At 50.1% G+C, this 23,077-nt stretch overlaps 1 protein-coding gene across 3 annotated transcripts; it reads right to left on the reverse strand.

Moving 5' to 3' along the window:
- Positions 1-612: 612 nt before the first annotated feature.
- Positions 613-13,312, reverse strand: NIFK (nucleolar protein interacting with the FHA domain of MKI67). Of its 3 annotated transcripts, XM_040358279.1 has the most exons (9): positions 13,124-13,312; positions 10,316-10,444; positions 9,519-9,627; positions 6,832-7,043; positions 4,993-5,055; positions 2,100-2,251; positions 1,964-1,997; positions 1,478-1,867; positions 613-1,279 (listed from the first exon to the last, which is right to left on the reverse strand). In XM_040358279.1, the coding sequence occupies exons 1-9, from the start codon at positions 13,292-13,294 to the stop codon at positions 965-967; spliced, it is 1,575 nt and encodes a 524-aa protein (XP_040214213.1). In that variant the 5' UTR covers positions 13,295-13,312; the 3' UTR covers positions 613-964. The 3 variants fall into 3 exon arrangements, with proteins under 3 accessions (XP_040214213.1, XP_040214212.1, XP_040214211.1); XM_040358278.1 differs by having other exon boundaries at positions 613-1,321; positions 1,520-1,867; positions 1,964-2,251; XM_040358277.1 differs by having other exon boundaries at positions 1,964-2,251.
- Positions 13,313-23,077: the final 9,765 nt, after the last annotated feature.

Genomic DNA, 23,077 nt, shown 5'->3' on the forward strand with positions numbered 1-23,077 from the left:
GTTTTTTTAACCCCCCATTATGTTACTAAACATCTCAGGCCGGGGGTCACACCTCTGTTTTTTGGTGCTTTTTGCAGAAACACACTACAGTTCAGTTACATGTTTTCCTATGGGACACGTTCACATCCATGATTTTTTTTTCAGCTGCTGCGTATTTGGAAAGGGCAATGACCTTTTAACGCAAAACGGTGCCATTTTTTTTTTTTGGTTCAATATACTTCAATGGAGAAGCTGCAGAAAAGCATGTAATGTGTTTTTTTGCGGCAATTTGTGTTTTGTAATCTGCCCAGCAACAAATTGACCACAAAAAAATGTAAAAATGCAAATTATCCGATTAATCGAAACAATAATCGGCCAACTAATCGATTATAAAAATAATCGTTAGTTGCAGCCCTAAAACAGAGAGGAGGGCTGCCGCCGGGTGTACCAAGGCGGCCGCCGCTCCGGAGCTAGGCCGAAGCCACGGCCTTTCCTAATGTTATGGCCGAGGCGGCAATCCTCGGATCACAGTGTGTGCCGATCCAAAAGGGAGGACCCTTTCGGATCACGGATCAACGGTGATTCGTTGCAGCACTAGTCACAATAATGGGGAGGGAAAAAAATCTCGAAATATCTGGAAGTCAAATGATTTTGGTTTATTATAAAATATCTCTGTACACCTTACAGACTCGTGTGACGGATAACATGACAGAGAGGAGTCTGGATAATCTTCTGTCACACAGATATTAGACTTTTTTTTCTTTAGAAAATACACTATAGGTCCTGAACAGCAAATGAACCTCCTGGGCGGAGCGACCAATCGGCACAGACAGATGACATAACGCTGGCTGCCGTGGTCCTGTATAGGACTACAAAACAGGAGCAGAGTCCAGAGCAGCCATTAAGGTACCAGAAGCTGATTGGCTCCCCGGGTGCCCCCGACCGCTCTCCACAATTTGCAGCTCTCGCAGTCCTGTTCTCACATCTAATTGGTCTGCAATTTCAGTTTTTTGATCTTCATTCTATTTTCTGATTTGGTGAGCTTTGGTTTCTTCTTCGACGTCGTTTTCACTTCCAGTAACTTCACTTCGGCCTCCTCATCGCTGTCTTTGGGGGTTTCTGGAGGGACGGACTTGTTGAGATTGGATTTCTTCTTTGCAGACGATTTCGGTAAATTCACGGCGATCTCGTCATCGCCTTTCTTGGGGGTTGGAAGAGGGGTGGACTTGCCGGGCTTTGATCTCTTCTTTGATGGAGTTTTAGCTTGCGGTACATTCAGGACAATCTCATCTTCGCTGTCCATGATGGTCTCCGGAGGGGTGGGCTTGCTGGGCTTTGATATCTTCTTTGATGGAGTTTTAGCTTTCGGTACATTCAGGACAATTTCATCTTCGCTGACCATGATGGTTTCCGGAGGGGTGGGCTTGCCGGGCTTTGATATCTTCTTTGATGGAGTTTTAGCTTTCGGTACATTCAGGACAATTTCATCTTCGCTGACCATGATGGTTTCCGGAGGGGTGGGCTTGCTGGGCTTTGATATCTTCTTTGCAGACGTTTTCACTTCCGGTAACTTCACAGCGATCTCCTCATCGCTGTCCATGATGGTTTCCGGAGGGGTGGGCTTGCCGGGCTTTGATATCTTCTTTGCAGACGTTGTCACTTCCGGTAACTTCACAGCGATCTCCTCATCGCTGTCTTTGGGGGTTTCCAGAGGAACGGACTTGCCGGGCTTTGATTTCTTCTTTGCAGATGATTTCACTTCCGGTAACTTCGCGGCGATCTTGTCATCACTGTTCTTGGGGGTTTTCAGAGGGGTGGACTTTGATTTCCTCTTTGGTGGCATTTTATCTTCTGGTAAATGTATGACGAGCTCATCATCATCGCTGTCCTCGGGGGTTTTCAGAGGGGTGGACTTTGATTTCCTCTTTGGTGGCATTTTATCTTCTGGTAAATGTATGACGAGCTCATCATCATCGCTGTCCTCCTCGGGGGTTTTCAGAGGGGTGGACTTGCTGGGCCTTGATTTCCTCTTCAGTGGCATTTTATCTTCTGGTAAATTTATGACGAGCTCGTCATCATCGCTGTCCTCGGGGGTTTTCAGAGGGGTGGACTTGCTGGGCTTTGATTTCTTCTTTGCCGGCGTTTTATCTTCTGGTAATTTCAGAACGATCTCGTCGTCGTCATCATCATCATCGCTATCCTCCTCGGGGGCCCCCAGACGGGCGGACTTCCTTCTTTCCAAGATGTTGGGTGTACACACTGGGGTTGGGGCCTGAATACAGAAAAGATTATGGTTTACTTAAGCAGAGGGAAAAAAAAAATTTAGGAAGTGAAGACGAAATCAAAATGCTTGTTCAAGGGTGCCAGAATAGGGAGAACTTATAATAAATATTATTAATTATATAATAATAAAACAATAATACTAACAAATAAAATAGTTAACAGCCCTCAACATTTCCACTCGCTTGCTCGCATTAGGCAAGTGGAAATAAGCTGAGGGCGAGTGTGGGCTGCATGGGTGGGGGTGGCATGCAGGGTTTGTACTGGAGCCGATTCTCCTCCCAGCCTCTGATGCCCCCATAAAAAGGCTGCACCGCTTCTGCCAGGAAACTGTGGGGAGAGGAGAGGAAAAGCCAGCCGGATCACACTGGGGAGGGAACCTCACCAGTGCCCATCAGCACAGCCTCACGAGTGCCGATCAGCGCAGCCCATCACTGCACGGGGATCACAGGGAGAAATCGGGAAGAGAGCCGGCCAGATCACACAGAGAGAGGATCTCCAGCTGTGACACAGCTTGAATATGAAAACACCAGCCAACTCCTAAGGCCTGGCTAATTTTGAGCCCTGATAAAAACAGTAAAAAATAAAATTATTATTATTTTTTATAATTATATTATCTAAACAAGAACATCGTTCTTGCTCGGGCAGACTCCCGTCATCAATGAGACCGGTCCAGTGCTGCCACCATTCTATTGCGCCCCGGCTGCAAGCTCACCACATCACATACAATGCAGGTTAATGGCCTTGCACTGTATGTGACGATGCAGAGGGACCGTCCACAGCTTCAGGCAGAAGAGAACAGCGCTGGAGTGAAGGATAGGGTAGGACAAGGTAAGCAATAAACCTTAATCCCATCCCCCCACGTAAACGAGCATTGATAGTAGAATTTCAGGATAAACCTACCTAGTTTTAAAAATGCCCCCCCCACCCCACTTAACATCTATACTGAAAGAAAAATGAAAAATTGCAAATCACATACTTTACCGCGATTTTCCTTTCCCGGCGCCAATCCATGGCATCATACCGACACGTATACCGTTATGTTGGCGCCAGGAAAAATGTATACATTTAGCTTTTTTCAGCCAGCTCTGGTCCGGTCCCGTGAGCCGCTGCATCAGTCCTTCCTGGTTGGGGGGGAGAGGAGAGAGCACTCAACAACGGCTGGGAATTGCGGCAACACCGACATCGCCCATAGGTTCCCTTGTTCCAGCCACTGTCAGCACTCTCTCCTCTCCCCTGCAGCCTCCACTGGTGATCACGTGACCTGACTGGGCTGAAAATAGGCAAGTATATTCATCTTTCTTAGACAGGTTAGTTAACATAGGTGTTAGAAGGAAGGAGGGGTGGGGGAGGGGACAAGGACAGTTTAAGACTAATTAGGTTTATCCTGAAAGCCTACTTTAAGCCCTTGCAGTGCAAAGGTAGAGGTTGTCCAATTCAGCTTTAACCACTTGCCTACCGGGAACTTTTACCCCCTGCCTGCCCAGACCAATTTTTACCTTTTCGGCACTGTCACACTTTTTCATGACAATTGCGCGGTCACGCAACACTGTATCCATATAAAAAATTTTCCCCACAAATTGAGCTTTCTTTTGGTGGCATTTGACCACCACTGATGTTTTCACTTTTTTTTTTAACTGAACCCTGCCGGGACAGACTGCCATTCATTGCACCCTGCAATATCCACAGTCACTGTGAAATAATCTACAAAACCCCCAACAAGGAATTACATAGGAGTCATACTGCAACATGGTGCCATGTGAAAATGCTCCATAGAGCAGGGATCCTCAAACTGCGGCCCTCCAGCTGTTGTAGATCTACACATCCCATGAGGCATTGTAACACATTGACATTCACAGACATGACGAGGCATGATGGGAATTGTAGTTCCTGAACAACTGGAGGGCCGTAGTTTGAAGACCCCTGCCATAGAGAATACCCAATGCAGGCTCAGTTATCAAGCTGAATTGCTGCAGATGTGAGCCCAATGACGAAATGCGCAGGTCGGGACCTGGTGACGTGTCTACTTTTTTAAAAACATTTTAATTAATTTACATTTTTTAATTCTTGACCACTTCCTGAGCGGCACATGTACACATACGTCGGCAGCCTTGTGCAAGTTGTACAGGTACATCGGCTCCTTTAAGAGCCTTAGCAAGCGTTCATGCGCGGGGGATCCGATGTGCGTGGCCGGTGGTGATGAAGTCTGCCAGCTACCCGTGATCGTGGGGGCACGAGAGACAGAACAGGGATCTGTGTGTGTACCAATGTCAATGGGCCCAAAAAAAGTGTCAAAAATTGTCTGATCTGTCCGCCGCAATGTTGCAGTTCCGATAAAAAAAATAAAAAAAAAAGTTAAATGCCATATCTATCCCTTATTTTGTAGACACTATAACGTTTGCGCAAACCAATCAATGGACACTTATTTTATACCAAAGATATATAGAAGAATACATATCGGCCTAAACTGATGAATTAAAAAAAAAATTAGGGATATTTATTATAGCAAAAAGTAAAAAAAAATATTGCTTTTTTTCAAAATGTACTTTTTGTTTATAGCTCAAAAGATAAAAACCGCAGAGGTGATCAAATACCACCAAAAGAAATCTCTATTTGTGGGGGAAAAGGGTCATCAAAAAATGGCCTGGTCATTAAAGGGGCAAATCCTTCCGGGGCTGAAGTGGTTAACATCTGACGCAATTTACGTGTCAACCTCTCCACGTTCCCCCTCACCTCACTGTTGAATGTATCATCGGCATCATCAGAGAGCGTCTTGGATTTCTTCATCTCGGCGGCCTGGAATAAGAAGGGGGGGGGGGGGAACACTTCGTTATTCAATACTTGGATGGACAGGGAAGGATCAGACGAGTCAATTATCTACAAATCCTAACGACTGAACACTGCGCTCCTATATACCCGCATGGTGCCCCTCAATCAATACAGGGACAGCTAAAGAGAACCTGTCATTATATATATATATATCTTACTTTATTAGGATCTATAGGTGAATGTATCAGAATAGAAATACAAGTGATATCATTGCTGATATATACATGTAGAGCCCAGAGCTGTCATCTTTATTCTTTTACTACATGAGCTTCTGACCTGGCATAAGAATGGGCAGATCAGACCACTGAATGGCTGAGGAATTGGGGAGAAGGAGGGCAGCCCCAGAACATGCACCTTGGAAAATAAGTCAGCACAGGAAGCGCTCATATTTCCTACCTTTGTCTTCAAGTGGATATCCGCGGATATCTATGCCCGGAAGTGGGAGCAAATACCTGTATTACACAGGTATCTGCTCACCCCTCCCCCCTGAAAGGTACCAAATGTGACACCGGAAGGGGGGGTTCCAAAAAGTGGAAGTTCAATTTTTGGGTGGAACTCTACTTTAATGCATCCTATGCATTAAGGTAAAAAAAAAACTTCTGGCAGTGACCGCCCCCCGTTTTTCTTACCTGAGCCTCAAATTTCCCTTGGCTGAGAAGCGCTCTCCCTCTCTGCACGGGTTCCCGGCTCTTGCCATTGGCTCCCGCTGCCTTCAATCAAGTCCGGTGATCTGCCAAGCTGGTTCCGGCTATCGTGAAAGTTCCTGCGCAGGCGCAATCTGATCTGCCGAGATGGTTCCGGCTAACGGGAAAGTTCCCTCGAGGACTGCGCAGGCGCAAACTTGCCGACGGAAATCTCCGAACCTCGGCAGGCATCCAGCGCGACGTGGATTTCGAGGTAAGTGGCCAGTCGGCCTCACATCCTCGCTACGCTCAGACGGCTCGCTCGGCCTCCTGGCTCTTTTTTTAACATCCTCCAATCCACAGGGATGTTAAAGAATGAGCCTGGATGCCGGGCGAGGTTCGGAGATTTCCGTCGGCAAGTTTGCGCCTGCGCAGTCCTTGAAGGAACTTCCCCGTTAGGGGAACCTTAAGGACAAGTCACCGGCATTCGTGTCTATGGAAGCAAAAGCTGGACCTCGGAGTGCGCCTGCAAGGTAACCCCCCCCCCCCCACTGGAAGAGCGCTTCTCCTAGGGGGTTATCTGATGTGAGGAGGAGCCACTGAGGGACCCAGAAGAGGAGGACCAGGGCCACTCTGTGCAAAACTACCTGCACAGTGGAGGGAAGTATGACATGTTTGTTATTTAAAAAAAAAAAAAACAGGAAGCCTTACAATCACTTTAAGGCAAGACACGTTCCCAAAGTAGAACGTGGCCTTTAATGTGGCCTCCCTCAAAGGTGTATTTTGGGTGTCCCGGACTCCTCCCCCTCCATATTTGCGCTCTCAGCTGCTTAAAGTGGAAGTAAACCCTCCTATTGTTTTCAGCCAAGGAAGCTGCCATCTTGGCCTCTGTTTAATCTGCAACTGCCACAATGATGCACATGTGATCAGTTATGAAACCAGCCATTGGATGGTTTGACAGTTTGGTTGAGAGCACAAGCAAATGTGACATCTAGCATTTCCGGCATGCCGGGAATGTTAACTGTTTTTTTAAACTATCAAATAGATGGGTTTACTTCCGCTTTAATCATCATGAAGTGGAAACCCCCCCGCCACTCCCCCAAAATCCCGAAACACTTACAAATCCCGGGAAGTCGTAGTCTATTCCTTTCTCCGCCAGCCGCTTCCTCAGTTTCCTTTCCTTCTCCAGCATCCTACTCATCATCTTCCGCTGCTGCTTCTCGTTGCGTTCCATGTTGTAGCGTCCCACCGCCGGCTGACACGGTTTCTTGAATTTGGAGTTGCATCCAATAAACAGTTTTGGGTTAACTTTCTCCAGGGGTACAAATTCACCTGCCAAGAGAAAGGGGGGGAGGGGTTAATTTACCAATAGTGGAGGGTAAAATACCGCACCCAGCACCCCCAAATTATTACAGCAAAAAATAAACTGAATAATAGATACCCCCAACCCTGCTCCTTCCCCTCCTCCAACACATCCCTACTGTCCCCCATCCCATTAGCTATGATAGGACTACACCGACTCCTATTGGACGCCCTTTTCTTTTAATGCTTCCCAATCGTCGCTCCAGGCCCAGGCATTTTAGACTGAGCAGCCAATTTTTCCAGGGACCGGAGGGGCAGGTAGCTTGGTTAGAACAGGATATTGAAGGAGTCGGTCCTCTGCAGCGTAATGTAAAGGGGCACTGTTATTGGAGAAAAGAAAAGGGGGGGGGGGGAGGAGTGTATTCCTGATGACACCGATTCTGGCTGACAGATACAGACACTGGAACTGGTGGGAAATTGGGACCCTCTTTCTGGGCAACTCTGGTACTGGTGGGCAATGGGGACACAGGTTCTAGTGGGCGATTGTGACACTGGTACCTGATGACACTGATTCTGGCTGACACAGATACAGGGGGACGTTGGTACTTGTGGGTAATCAGGACACTGGTTCTGGGCGATTCTGATACTGGTGCGCAATTTTGACATCGGTACCCGATTACACTGAATCCAGCTGACACAGATATATGGTAATGCTAAAACTGGTGTGCAATTCAGACACTGGTTCTGGGCGACTCTGGTACTGGTGGGCAATCGGGACACTGGTTCTGAGCGATTCTGATACTGGTGAGCAATTTGGACACCGCTACCCGATGACACTGAATCCAGCCGACAGATATATGGCGATGCTGAAACTGGTGGGCAATTGGGACACTGGTGCTGGATGGCTATCAAAACTCTGGTACCCGACTCTGGGTGATTGGGACTCCGATTCTGGGCGACTGGTACCTGACGACACTGATTCTGGCTGACAGTGCGACTCTGGTTCTGGTGGGAAATTGGGACCCTCTTTCTGGGCGACTCTGGTACTGGTGGGCAAATGGGACACTGGTCCTGGGCAACTCTGGTACTGGTGGGCAATCGGGACACTGACACCCAATGACACTGATTCTGGCTGACACACATACAGGGCAACACTGGAACTGGTGGGAAATTGGGACCCTCTTTCTGGGCGACTCTGGTACTGGTGGGCAATGGGGACACTGGTACCCGATGACACTGGTTCTGGCTGACACAAATACAGGGCGACACTGGAACTGGTGGGAAATTGGGACCCTCTTTCTGGGCGACTCTGGTACTGGTGGGCAATGGGGACACAGGTCCTAGTGGGCAATTGTGACACTGGTACCTGATGACACTGATTCTGGCTGACACAGATACAGGGCGACGCTGGAACTAGTGGGAAATTGGGACCCTCTTTCTGGGCGACTCTGGTACTGGTGGGCAATCAAGACATTGGTATTGGGAAAATCTGGTACTGGTGGGCAATGGGGACACTGGTACCCGATGAGACTGATTCTGGCTGATACAGGGTGACATTAGTACAGGTGGGAAAATGGGACCCTCTTTCTGGGCGACTCTGGTACTGGTGGGCAATGGGGACACTGGTACCCGATGACACTGGTACTGGTGGGAAAATGGGACCCTCTTTCTGGGCGACTGGTACTGGTGGGCAATCGGGACACTGGTCCTGGCCAACTCTGGTACTGGTGGGCAATCGGGACACTGGTCCTGGCCAACTCTGGTACTGGTGGGCAATCGGGACACTGGTCCTGGCCAACTCTGGTACTGATGGGCAATCGGGACACTGGTCCTGGCCAACTCTGGTACTGGTGGGCAATCGGGACACTGGTCCTGGCCAACTCTGGTACTGGTGGGCAATCGGGACACTGGTCCTGGCCAACTCTGGTACTGGTGGGCAATCGGGACACTGGTTCCTGATGACACCGATTCTGGCTGACAGATACAGGGCGACACTGGAACTGGTGGGAAATTGGGACCCTCTTTCTGGGCAATCAAGACACTGGTATTGGGAAAATCTGGTACTGGTGGGCAATGGGGACACTGGTACCCGATGAGACTGATTCTGGCTGACACAGATACAGGGTGACACTGGTACTGGTGGGCAATTGGGACCCTCTTTCTGGGCGACTCTGGTACTAGTGGGCAATTGGGACACTGGTTTTGGGAAAATCTGGTACTGGTGGGCAATTGGGACACTGGTTCTTGGAGACTCTGGTACTGGGCGGCTATCAAAACTCTGGTACCTGACGACTCTGGGTGATTGAGACACTGATTCTGGTTGGCTATCAAGACACGGGTTCTGGCCAACAATGTTACCGGTATCAGTGATGGTGAGCAGCATATAAAGCTTTTGTGTTCTGTACTGTCCAATAGATTACAGTGCAGTACTCATGCACAGACACTAGGGGGCACACAAGCAATCCGTGCGGGAAACCTTCCGGTTCTGACACGCGGAGGACTTACATTTCAGGAGCCGCTCACAGAACAGATAGTTGTTCATGGTATCCGCCACGATCTTGGCCACCTCCTCACATTCGAACTCGATGTAGGCGTATCCTTTATGGTTCCCGGTCTGCCAATCACAAGTACAAATGTTACTCCCCAAAATGTCATTCTATAACAATATAATCTACATGAACCATTTCTGGACCGCCCCTCACGCAGATGTGGCAGGGCGGCCCCCCTGCAAGAAATCGCGTACCTATACGGGATTTCGTGCGCGGGGTCTGGGGCTCGCGCCGGCGACCAGCTCCCGCTGTGACTGGAGGTGCGCGAGCCAATCAAGGGGTCCGGCGGACTGCCTATGTAAACAAGGCAATTCGCCGTTGTGTCAGAGGTGGGAAGATGAAGATCTTGTGTTTCTGCCAAGCAGGAACACGGATCTGTCTTCCTCCAGTCAAACTATCCCCCACATTGTTAGCATGCACCCCCTAGGGACACACTTAACCCTTCGATCGCCCCTTCCCGCGTCATTGGTAGTGACAGTGCATATTTTTAGCACTGATGTCACTCGTCCCCAAAAATTGACACTTAGTGTCAGATTTGTCCACCGCGATGTCGCAGTCCCGCTAAAAGTCGCTGATCGCCACCATTACTAGTAAAAAAATAAAAAATACAGCCGGTGTAAAAGTATTGAGTGCCCCTCCCACAAATGCTTTAATGAGATCGTCAGGCTTCTACAAAAGGTGCCAGTCTTTCGGGGGGTGGCAGTAACAGATAAACACGCTCTGTGCCGAGTCACTGCTGAGAATCAATCTTACCTTCTTACTCCTGGAGAGGCGGAGCCGAGTGACCGTCCCGAACTGGCTGAAATATTCCTTCAGCTGAGGCTCAAACAGCAGGCGGGGGATGTGTCCGATGTAGATTATGCCGGGGGTGAGTGTCTCAGTCTGTGGGGGAGGGGGTAAGAAAAAAATAGTTTTAGCATCACATTCAGGGCCACAAACCCAACAAAGCAAGGGGCGTCTTTAGAACACAAAACCCCGCCCACTTTTACCGCGACCCCCCCCCCCCACCTGTATCAGGAGGACCCCAGGTGTGTCAGCTGACCTCGTCTGTCCTAAATGGTCACGTGGCATTTGGGTGGCATTATCTGCTGAAAGAGGCCGCTGCCATCAGGGAACACAGGTTCTATGAAGGGGTGGAGTTGGTCACCAACAAATGTTTTTTTTAGGTGGGTGGTGCGCGTCACATCCACATGAATGGGAGGAGCCAAGGTTTCCCAGCAGGACATTGCCTGGCTTGGCTCCCCCCCCCATACCGCCCCCCGGTGCCTTCTCTTCCCCAGATAAGTGACCCACCCGACCAACCACGCCATTCATCAGACCACCTCCTTCCATCGCTCCGTGGTCCAGTTCTGATGATCACATCCCATTGTAGGGCTTTCAGGCTCAGCATGGTCACCCAGACCGGCCCGCCCCACACACAGCAAACATGCGAGGACCATCCACTTCAGGGAAAACATGTTCACTCCGCTGTCCAATATATCCCACCGACTTACAGATGTCATTGGAACCAGATAATCTGCGTTATTCCCTCTACCCGGCAGATTGTTCTATCCGATGTACAAGATGGGAACGCCGAGATCTCTACCACCCATATGCTCCCTCTCTTTCACGCTCCCTCTCTCTCGCGCTCCCTCTCTCTCGCGCTCCCTCTCTCTCGCGCTCCCTCTCTCTCGCGCTCCCTCTCTCTCACATGCTCACTCTCTCTCACATGCTCACTCTCACATGTGCGCTCCCTCTCTTTCACATGTTCTCTCTCACGCTCCCTCACTCTCACCCCCTCCCTCATGCTCTCGATCCCTCCCTCTCGCGCTCCCTCCCTTCTCTTTCACATGTTCTCTCTCACGCTCACTACCTCTCACGCTCCCTCACTCTCACCCCCTCCCTCGTGCTCTCGATCCCTCCCTCTCGCGATCCCTCCCACACTCTCGCTAACTCTCTTTCACATGTTCTCTCTCACTCGCTCCCCCTCCCTCTCACATGTTCTCTCACGCTCACTACCTCTCATGCTCTCACTCGCTCCCTCCCACACTCTCGCTCCCTCCCTCTCACGCTCCCTTTCACATGTTCTCTTTCATGCTCTCTTGCAATCCCTCCCACACTCCCGCTCCCTCTCACATGTTGTCTCTCACGCTACCCTCTTTTTCACATGTTCTCTCTCACGCTCACTACCTCTCATGCTCTCACTCGCTCCCTCCCTCCCTCCCACGCTCTCACTCCCTCCCTCTCGCGATCCCTCCCACGCTCTCGCTCCCTTCCTCTCGAGACCCCTCCATCTCGCGATCCCTCCCACGCTCTCGCTCCCTCCCTCTCGCGATCCCTCCCACGCTCTCTCCCTCTCGCGATCCCTCCCACACTCTCGCGATCCCTCTCACGCTCTCGCTCCCTTTCACATGTTCTCTCTCACGCTCTCTCGCGATCCCTCCCACACTCTGGCTCCCTTTCACATGTTCTCTCTCTCACGCTCTCTCGCGATCCCTCCCACGCTCTCCCTCCCTCTCGCGATCCCTCCCACGCTCTCGCTCCCTCTCACGCTCTCTCCCGATCCCTCCCTCTCGCGATCCCTCTCACGCTCTCTCCCTCTCGCGATCCCTCCCACGCTCTCCCTCCCTCTCGCGATCCCTCCCACGCTCTCTCCCTCCCTCTATCCCTCCCACGCTCTCTCCCTCTCGCAATCCCTCCCACACTCTCGCGATCCCTCCCACACTCTCTCCCTCTCGCAATCCCTCCCACACTCTTGCGATCCCTCTCACGCTCTCGCTCCCTTTCACATGTTCTCTCTCACGCTCTCTCGCGATCCCTCCCACACTCTCGCTCCCTTTCACATGTTCTCTCTCACGCTCTCTCGCGATCCCTCCCACGCTCTCGCTCCCTCCCTCTCGCGATCCCTCCCACACTCACGCTCCCTCCCTCCCTCTCGCGATCCCTCCCACGCTCTCGCTCCCTCCCTCTCGCGATCCCTCCCACGCTCACGCTCTCTCTCCCTCCCGCGATCCCTCCCACGCTCTCTCTCCCTCCCGCGATCCCTCTCGCGCTCCCTCCCGCGATCCCTCTCGCGCTCCCTCCCGCGATCCCTCTCGCGCTCCCTCCCGCGCTCCCTCCCGCGATCCCTCCCACGCGATCCCTCCCACGCTCTCGCTCCCTCCCGCGATCCCTCCCACGCTCTCGCTCCCTCCCGCGATCCCTCCCACGCTCTCGCTCCCTCCCGCGATCCCTCCCACGCTCTCTCTCCCTCTCGCGATCCCTCTCACGCTCTCTCCCTCTCGCAATCCCTCCCACACTCTCGCTCCCTCCCTCTCACATGTTCTCTCACCCGCTCCCTCCCTCTTGCCACACATATATACTGTATACAAATATATACACACACAGATAAATATATATACAGTATGTTTGTGTATATTATATATTACACTGTATATACACACATTTTATATATGTATACAGTATAACGCATGTCTATACACACACGTCTATGTACCCCTCCCCCATACACACATGTATATTATATACACGTGTAGTACTCCCCCCTCCCCCCCATACACGGACCGATCCCTCCCCGGGTACCTTCTGGTTCTTCTTCCGGATATTCCTCACTCTCTCCTGAAACGCTCCCTGTAATTTGGGGTTCAGGGACAAGAGGGGCCCCACCGATTCCTTCTCCTCCGACATTTTCTCCACACAACACGTGTGATCACCCGGAACTGTCTGCACAGCGACACCACCGAGACCGGACATCCGCCGCACAGCGACACCTGGCGGCCACTCCGAGGAATTACACCCCCCATAGACTCTATATGAAGAGCGACACCTGCCGGCCACTCCGAGGAATTACATCCCCCATAGACTCTGTATGAAGAGCGACACCTGCCGGCCACTCCGAGGAATTACATCACCCATAGACTCTGTATGAAGAGCGACACCTGCCGGCCACTCCGAGGAATTACATCACCCATAGACTCTGTATGATGAGCGACACCTGGCGGCCACTTCGAGGAATTACATCCCCCATAGACTCTGTATAAAGAGCGACACCTGCCGGCCACTCCGAGGAATTACATCCCCCATAGACTCTGTATGAACAGCGACACCTGCCGGCCACTCCGAGGAATTACATCTCCCATAGACTCTGTATGATTAGCGACACCTGGCGGCCACTCCGAGGAATTACATCCCCCATAGGCTCTGTATAAAGAGCGACACCTGGCGGCCACTCCGAGGAATTACATCCCCCATAGACTCTGTATGAAGAGCGACACCTGCCGGCCACTCCGAGGAATTACATCCCCCATAGACTCTGTATGATTAGCGACACCTGGCGGCCACTCCGAGGAATTACACCCCCCCCCCATAGACTCTGTATGATTAGCGACACCTGGCGGCCACTCCGAGGAATTACACCCCCCATAGACTCTGTATGATGAGCGACACCTGGCGGCCACTCCGAGGAATTACATCCCCCATAGACTCTGTATAAAGAGCGACACTTGGCGGCCACTCCGAGGAATTACACCCCCCATAGACTCTGTATGATGAGCGACACCTGGCGGCCACTCCGAGGAATTACATCCCCCATAGACTCTGTATGAAGAGCGACACCTGGCGGCCACTCCGAGGAATTACATCCCCCATAGACTCTGTATGAAGAGCGACACCTGGCGGCCACTCCGAGGAATTACATCACCCATAGACTCTGTATGAAGAGCGACACCTGGCGGCCACTCCGAGGAATTACACCCCCCCATAGACTCTGTATGAAGAGTGACACCTAGCGGCCACTCCGAGGAATTACATCTCCCATAGACTCTGTATGAAGAGCGACACCTGGCGGCCACTCCGAGGAATTACATCCCCCATAGACTCTGTATGAAGAGCGACACCTGGCGGCCACTCCGAGGAATTACATCACCCATAGACTCTGTATGAAGAGCGACACCTGGCGGTCACTCCGAGGAATTACACCCCCCCATAGACTCTGTATGAAGAGTGACACCTAGCGGCCACTCCGAGGAATTACATCTCCCATAGACTCTGTATGATGAGCGACACCTGGCGGCCACTCCGAGGAATTACATCCCCCATAGACTCTGTATGAAGAGCGACACCTGGCGGCCACTCCGAGGAATTACATCACCCATAGACTCTGTATGAAGAGCGACACCTGGCGGCCACTCCGAGGAATTACATCCCCCATAGACTCTGTATGATGAGCGACACCTGGCGGCCACTCCGAGGAATTACATCCCCCATAGACTCTGTATGATGAGCGACACCTGGCGGCCACTCCGAGGAATACCATCCCCCATAGACTCTGTATGATGAGCGACACCTGCCGGCCACTCCGAGAAATTACATCCCTCATAGACTCTGTATGATGAGCGACACCTGGCGGCCACTCCGAGGAATTACATCTCCCATAGACTCTGTATGAAGAGCGACACCTGGCGGCCACTCCGAGGAATTACATCTCCCATAGACTCTGTATGATGAGCGACACCTGGCGGTCACTCCGAGGAATTACATTCCCCATAGACTCTGTATAAAGAGCGACACTTGCCGGCCACTCCGAGGAATTACATCTCCCATAGACTCTGTATGAAGAGCGACACCGGCGTCCTTTTTTTCCCACAAATAGAGCTTTCTTTTGGTGGTATTTGATCATCTTTGCGGTTTTTATTTTTTGCGCTATAAACAAAAATAGAGCGACAATTTTGAAAAAAATGCAATATTTTTTACTTTTTGCTATAATAAATATCCCCCAAAAATATAAAAAAAAATTTCCCCTCAGTTTAGGCCGATACGTATTATTCTACATATTTTTGGTAAAAAAAAATCGCAATAAGCGTTTATCGGTTGGTTTGCGCAAAATGTATATTGTTTACAAAATAGGGGATAGTTTTATTGCATTTTTATTATTATTTTTTTTTTACTACTAATGGCTGCGATCAGCGATTTTTTTCGTGACTGCGACATTATGGCGGACACTTCGGACAATTTTGACACATTTTTGGGACCATTGTCATTTTCACAGCAAAAAATGCATTTAAAATGCATTGTTTATTGTGAAAATGACAGTTGCAGTTTGGGAGTTAACCACAGGGGGCGCTGAAGGGGTTATGTGTGACCTGAAGTGTGTTTACAACTGTAGGGGGGTGTGGCTGCAGGTGTGACGTCATCGATTGTGTCTCCCTATAAAAGGGAACGCACGATCGATGACACCGCCACAGTGAAGAACGGGGAAGCCGTGTTTACACACAGCTCTCCCCGTTCTTCAGCTCCAGGGACCAATCGCGGGACTCCAGTGGCGATCGGGTCCGCAAGTCCCGGTCACGGAGCTTCGGACCGGGTCGCGGCGGCGCGCGCCCCACGGCTGGGTACTAGTACAGGACGTACTGCACCTGTACGTGGATGTGCCAGCCGTGCCATTCTGCCGACGTATATGTGCAGGAGGCAGTCCTTAAGTGGTTTTTTTTTTTTTTTTTTTTTTTTTCTTTTTTTTTATTTTTTTTTTTTTTTTTTTTTTTTTTCCGTCCACTTCAGACTTCGCCAACAAAAGACTACCCTGACATAGGACAGGGAGACCTGCTCACGGTATAACCGCCCATAGCGTCTCATTTGTGGCTTTGCATCATATGTGGTTATTTCTTATTATATAGATTTTTTGTCCTGCCTTGTTTGCTATGTCATGTGTGTATATTAAGCCAGCATGGGCACAGTATTGCCATACGGCAGTATGGCAAAGTACAAAAAGAAAAAAATTACATCATAAGACCAAAGTGCCCCTACCCAAGTCAACTAACCCAACCCCCCCCCCCCATACCCTGCCCCACCCCTTTCTCTCCGAACCTCAGTCTCTTAGTTTGTCAACTTTTACTTCACAACCTGTCCTATACCATCCGGACTAGATAACTCTGTGATGACTTATAGTCAACCCAGTCCTGCCATTTAAGTTTGAATCCCCTTTCACCTTCCTCCCCCATAAACTTAAGCTGTTCAATATAAAAAATATCATTTATTTTATCAAGACAATTCTTCATTGTTGGGCTCTCGGGATCTTTCCACTGTTTAGGGATCAGGCTCTTTGCTGCATTCAGGATATGGGGGAGCAAGGTTCTCATATACTGTTTACTAGTCAAATTTGTCCCGTGGAACAAACACACCCACGGGTCTACTGCTATTTTATTTCCAGTGATTTCCTTGATTACTGATACCACGTTATGCCAATATTTGTTGATTTTGGGGCACGTCCACCAAAGGTGTGACATGGTTCCGGGTTCCATACAACCCCTCCAACAGAATCCGGAAGTCTCCCCTTGGAATCGATGTGCAATATCTGGGGTGATATACCATCTTGATAAACATTTAAAATTCATTTCTATCAACCCGCAGTTAGTTGAAGTGATATGTGTCATCTTCAATATTTTCCCAAAATCTCTCTCAGTGTCCCCTGTTGCCAACTCTTCATCCCACTTTTTAATATACGGAGGTAGCCCCTTATTTTTTAGTCCCGACAATATTTTATAAATCCGTGAGATCCCGCCTCGTCCGCTCGAGGCCAGGCACATACGCTCTAGTGGGAGCAAATCTCCCTCTAGCCTGATCGGACGAGGAAGGGAGTCCACAAAATGTTTCAACTGTTGGTATCTCAGCCAATTCAACTCAAACATTTCTTTGTGTTTCCCTAGTTCCTAATAATTATAGATTTTGCCATCTTTCAGTATATCCCTTAATTTTACGTCAGTTTTCTTTATCCAACTCCCAGACAAGCTTACTTTCCCTGGTGCAAAATAATTTGTGTCGTATAGTGGTATTAATAAGGAATTGTACCCCCATTTTTCATTTTTGTGAACCCTATCCCATATTAACATAGATGTCCGTGTAATCGTGTACAAGTGCTCTTTAGGCTGTGTGTTTACAACTGTAGGGGGGTGTGGCTGCAGGTGTGACGTCATCGATTGTGTCTCCCTATAAAAGGGAACGCACGATCGATGACACCGCCACAGTGAAGAACGGGGAAGCCGTGTTTACACACAGCTCTCCCCGTTCTTCAGCTCCAGGGACCAATCGCGGGACTCCAGTGGCGATCGGGTCCGCAAGTCCCGGTCACGGAGCTTCGGACCGGGTCGCGGCGGCGCGCGCCCCACGGCTGGGTACTAGTACAGGACGTACTGCACCTGTACGTGGATGTGCCAGCCGTGCCATTCTGCCGACGTATATGTGCAGGAGGCAGTCCTTAAGTGGTTAAAGGAGAAGTCCAGCCTGAGATTTTTAAGCTGAGCTTCTCCTCTGGGTCACAGGAGTGCCTGCCGGAATTACATCCCCCATAGACTCTATACGAAGAGCCACACCTGCCGGCTACCCCAAAGAATTACATCCCCCGTAGACTCTATATAAAGAGAGACACCTGCCGACTTCCAAGCTGCCTTGATTGATGTCAGTTGTGATGGAGTCACTTTGTGCGGGGGGGGCATGAAACCCAGAATCCCTTGGGGTGGTTGGGAAAACCTTGTTTCAGCTGCCCATGCACTCCCTATGTCTAGGTCACCCTGTGTCTCTAATAGGGGCACAGGGTGACCGAGAAATCCAGTCTGATCTGTACTAACCGGACTCACTGTACAACTACACTGGAATGTTGTATATATATATATATATATATATATATATATATTGTATCATTTTGTTGTGCACTCTTTGCTGGGTTGCAGCTGTATTCCAATGTTCTGTTGTGTCTGCCTGCCTTGGATATTATGGGATGTGTATGTAGATTAGCTGTGAGATTGGTGGGGGCGAATTCTACCGTCTAATTCGACCCAGAATCCAAAAGGGGGGGGGGGGTTGTCCAGAGTATTACCTGTGTATCTGTGTTTCAATAAGCAGTCCATGTTCAGCAACCAAACAAGTATTGTCTTGTGTTTGTTGTTGCCAGCGGTTGGAATATCTGATATCTATATTCTGACTTGGAGGAAGCGGTATATGATGAAAGCACTCAAGCAGAGTGTGGGACGTTTCGTTACAGCAGTCTCAGCATCTCAGTGAGCCGCTGAGACGGCCGCTCCTCGCCCCTCCACAGAACTCCAGTGAGCACGGAGAAGTAGAGCAGGAGCTATGCTGACTAATAGTCAGCATCGCCCTGCTTGAGGAGGACTGAGAACTGAGCCATCGGTGGTGTTCGTGGCTCGATTTAGCAGTAAGATTGGCGGGGCAAATTCCTCCAACTGCTCTCACTGCTGATTGGACAGTCTACCCCGCCCAGAATGCAAAGGGGTGGGTTGTCTAGAGTATTACCTGTGCACCTGTGTTTTAATAAACAGTCCATGTTTAGCAACCAAAACAAGTATTGTCTTGTGTTTGTTGTTGTCAGTGGTTGGAATATCTGATATCTATATTCAGAGTGGGAGGAAGCGGTATATGACGAAAGCACTCAAGCGGAGTGTGGGATGTTTTGTTACATTGGTGGCAAGCAGTGGGACGCTTCCTGCAGTCTGAGACATCCAAACCTCCACCTGGATCCAAGGTCCAGATAGCAGGAGAGGAGAGGTACAGATACTAGCCGCCATGGAAGAGGAATTCGGAAGGAGGTTGCGAGAGATGCGCGTAGAGCACCAGGGACCAGTATCAGTGCCGGTCCTGCTGGGATGGGATGATTCTGTCTGCCTACAACTCTGGAAGAAAGCGCTAGCTGGCGAGCAGCACCACCAGGGAAGAAGTCTCCCCTTCGTCCATGTAAGGTACTGATCGCAGTATGAAGTGCGATTGCTGTTATTGGGGGAACAACCGAGCCAGGAGTGGACAGCAGAGTTAATCTCGGCAGAGATGTGGTTGGACGAGCCCTCCGGTGGTATGTAGCCCAAGTGTGCCCGTAGACAGTGGATGACAACCCCCTGGAAGGCTTTGACTACAGTGGCCTGGGATTGTTGTACTGGAGGCTGTCCAGGGACCCTGACTTTGGGAGTAAACTTGAGTGGCATTTGGAGGAAATAATGGAGCACAGAGAGCAAAGACTGATTGTCTCGGAAGTGCACTGGGCACAGGAAGACTTAGAGTTTCTTGCCGTTCAGGAATGGGAGCTGGAGATCACCTATAGACAGCTGCTAGACTCAGCCCCAAGCAAAGGGAGCCCCACCCTGCTGCTGAGAAATCAGGAAATACCAGCAGACAGCTCATGATTACTGGCTGAAGGTGTCGGCGAGGTGGCAAAGTAACACCTGCCCTCCTGCCCCCGCAGCTATAGACACGGAGGTCTTATGGCGGATGCAGCAAGTGCTGACTGACCATGAGGAACTTGCACAAGACGAGGTTGGATGGAGGAATGTGCCTGTCCAACAAGATGCCAGAGAATCAGCATTGGAAAATCTGGAGATTGCCATCCCCCAAAGCTGAAGTGCTGACAACTGGGCAGAGCTCTGCTAACCTCTACCCAGCACTGATTGCATCTCCTGGGTTCCACAGACAGGAGATGGTAAACCTCTATCCCCAGACACCAGTTGCAGAAACAGGGGATTTGATAGACTTTTCTACTGAGGAAGAACAATCTGGTGAGCCTCCAGAAGAAGAGCTGCTATCAGGGGCAAACTTCATTGAGCTCTGCCAATTACCTGAGCTCTGCCAACAGCAGCATCTGTGGACATACAAAAGACTCTTCCAACTGAAGCACTGGCCACCGGACAGAGTGTCCAGGACCTCTGCCCCACACCTGCAGTAGTTCTAGGGGCCCATGGTGAGAAGGTGAGGGTCACTCCCCAACAGTTAGCCGGAGTGGATGATGTTGGGTCCTCAGCTGAAGTTCTAACAGGACAGAATGCTACTGGCCTCTGTGCACAACTGCAGCTTGAGGTGATATCGGTGAATGGAACTGTGGTCTCCACTGACACCAACCCAGCAGAAGAGCTGGCAACAGAGCAGAGTGCTGCTGGTCTCTGCCCTCAACTAACAGAAGAGGGAGTCAGGAGGATGTCAGCCATGCTTTGCAAGCTCTGGGGGGATTTTCACCTACCAAAAGTGGATGAGACTTGAGTCTCCAGGGGTGCTGGGCAGTCGGCCCAGATCCCCAACAGCATGATGGCGTGAGCCCAGTCACCCTGTCTTCTCTCCAGCGGCTCATAGGACTCCATGGAGAAGGGCCAGTCCACGCCTCTCCCATGCGGCGGGCATGTTCTCTGAGAGAGGCAGAGTTTGGCCAGGTGAGTAATGCTCTGTTTTGGACAATTTATTTGGGGTACTGTGTGGGCACCGGCATTGGGGGACTGGAACTACTGACTAACTTTGGAGTCAACCCGTCTGGGGTCGCTTCCTGTGTTAGTCTGCTGCCGAAAGGCGAGAGCTGTGACGGAGGCACTTTGTGCAGGGAGTCCCCGGGGAACCCAGAATCCCTTGGGGTGGTTGGGAAAATCTTGTTTCAGCTCCCCATGCACCTCCTATGTCACCCTGTGTCTCTACTAGGGCCACAGGGTGACCGAGAAATCCAGTCTGATCTGTACTAATCGGACTCACTGTACAACCACCCGGGAATGTTTTATATATACACTGCTTAAAAAAATTAAAGGTACACTTTTGAATCAGAACTCCTGGGATATTGATCTGGTCAGTTAAGTAGCAGAGGAAGAGGGGTGTACACAGAGGGGGAGGGGTGTAAGCAGAGGGGGAGGGGTGTACGCAGAGGGGGCGGGGTGTACACAGAGGGGGAGGGGTGTACACAGAGGGGGTTGTTAATCAGTTTAAGCTGCTTTGCTGTTAATTGAAATTAACAACTGATGCACTAGATGGGCAACAATGAGACGACCTCCAAAACAGGAATGTTTTTTTCAGGTGGAGGTGTCTGACATTTTTTTTCCCTCCTCGTCTTTTCTGACTGATTTTCACTAGTTTTGCATTTGACTAGGGTCAGTGTCACTACTGGTAGCACGAGGCCATACTTGGACCCTATAAAGGTTGCACAGGCAGTTCAACTCCTCCAGGATGGCACATCAATACATGTCATTGCCAGAAGGTTTGCCGTGTCTCCCAGCACAGTCTCAAGAGCATGGAGGAGATTCCAGGAGACAAGCAGTTACTCTAGGAGAGCTCCTTAACCCATCAGCAGGACCGGGATCTGCTCCTTTGTGCAAGGAGGAACAGGATGAGCACTGCCAGAGCCCTACAAAATTACCTCCAGTAGGCCACTGGTGTGAATGACTCTGACCAAACAATCAGAAACAGACTTCATAGGGGTGGCCTGAGGGCCCGACGTCCTCTAGTGTGCTCTGTGCTCACTGCCGGACACTGTGGAGCTCAATTGGCATGTTCCATTGAACAGCAGAATTGGCGGGTCCGCCACTGGTGCCCCATGCTTTTCACAGATGAGAGCAGGTTCACCCTGAACATATGTGACTGTCACAAACTATGGTGAACGGGAGTGAACCACAACTGCGGTTTAAGGAAATAATTCAATGCACCTCCCTATGTTATGTGAGATTTCAGGACTGGGCCTCAGGCGTCACTCCAATCAGAGAACAGGAGTTTGGGGGGTCACTACATCATCTCTCCCACATGTAGGAATGCGTTGAGCTACTAAAGGCGGAGATATTACAACATGCCTCCAACCGCTAGCGTAGAAATATTACAATAAAGATCAACGAGCACAACTGCATTAAACATTCCAATGCACTTCTCTTATGCAAGTGATTATAAGTACGGGACCCCAGGCGTCACTCCAATCAGAAAACAGGACTTTGGAGGTTCTTTACATCATATCACTTTAACATAAAGGAACACATTAGGCTACTAAAGGTGGACGTATGAAATACCTTCAACCCTTAGCATAGAAAAGTTAAAGCGATCATGTTCAATGATTTAGGGCGTGAGCACATATACTTTTAACAACGTATGTCAAGCACGTAGCATATAAAAATACTGTATGCAAGTAGCGTTAACTTGAGAGCGACAATTGAAGCTTAAGAGTATATGTCCCTTTAAGATTTCCATAACTGTTTTCAAGAAGGCACTTTAAAGCGGTTGTAAAGGAATTTTTGTTTTCCTTTAAAATAACAAACATGTTATACTTACCTCCATTGTGCAGTTTGTTTTGCACAGAGTGGCCCTGATCCACGTCTTCTGGGGTCCCTCGGCGGCTGTCTCTGGTCCTCCCCGCAATTACTGACCACAGTCATGCGAGAGCTCGCATGGTGGTGAGTAATTGCGGGAGCGCTCCCGTGATACAGCGAGCGGCCATAGCCGCTCTCACTGTATCACTCGGCACCGCCGCTCGGCGCGCCGCATCACTGGATGTGATTGACAGCAGTGCCAGCCAATGGCTGCGCTGCTCTCAATTCATCCGCTCTAGCCAATCAGCAGCCAGGCTGAGCGGCAAAGAGGATCTCGGGACTGTGCGGGACTTTTGACGGGTCAGGTAAGTAAAACGGGGGCCGGCCACATTAGATGTTTTTTCACCCTAATGTATAGATTGCATTAAGGTGAATTTTTTTTTCATTTACAACTCCTTTAAGTCTCCCTGCTATTACTGTTACCTTCTTTGGTACTTTACTA

Source organism: Rana temporaria, chromosome 6 (genome assembly GCF_905171775.1).
Source record: "Rana temporaria chromosome 6, aRanTem1.1, whole genome shotgun sequence".
NCBI classification, from domain to species: Eukaryota; Metazoa; Chordata; class Amphibia; order Anura; family Ranidae; genus Rana; species Rana temporaria.

Coding starts and splice junctions, on each gene's coding strand:
- NIFK (XM_040358278.1), bottom strand. CDS start 13,294: ATGTCCGGTCTCGGTGGTGTCGCTGTGCAGACAGTTCCGGGTGATCAC. Junction 5,056..6,831: donor ACTACGACTTCCCGGGATTT/GTAAGTGTTTCG, acceptor TTCTTATTCCAG/GCCGCCGAGATGAAGAAATC. Junction 2,252..4,992: donor ATGATACATTCAACAGTGAG/GTGAGGGGGAAC, acceptor TTCTGTATTCAG/GCCCCAACCCCAGTGTGTAC.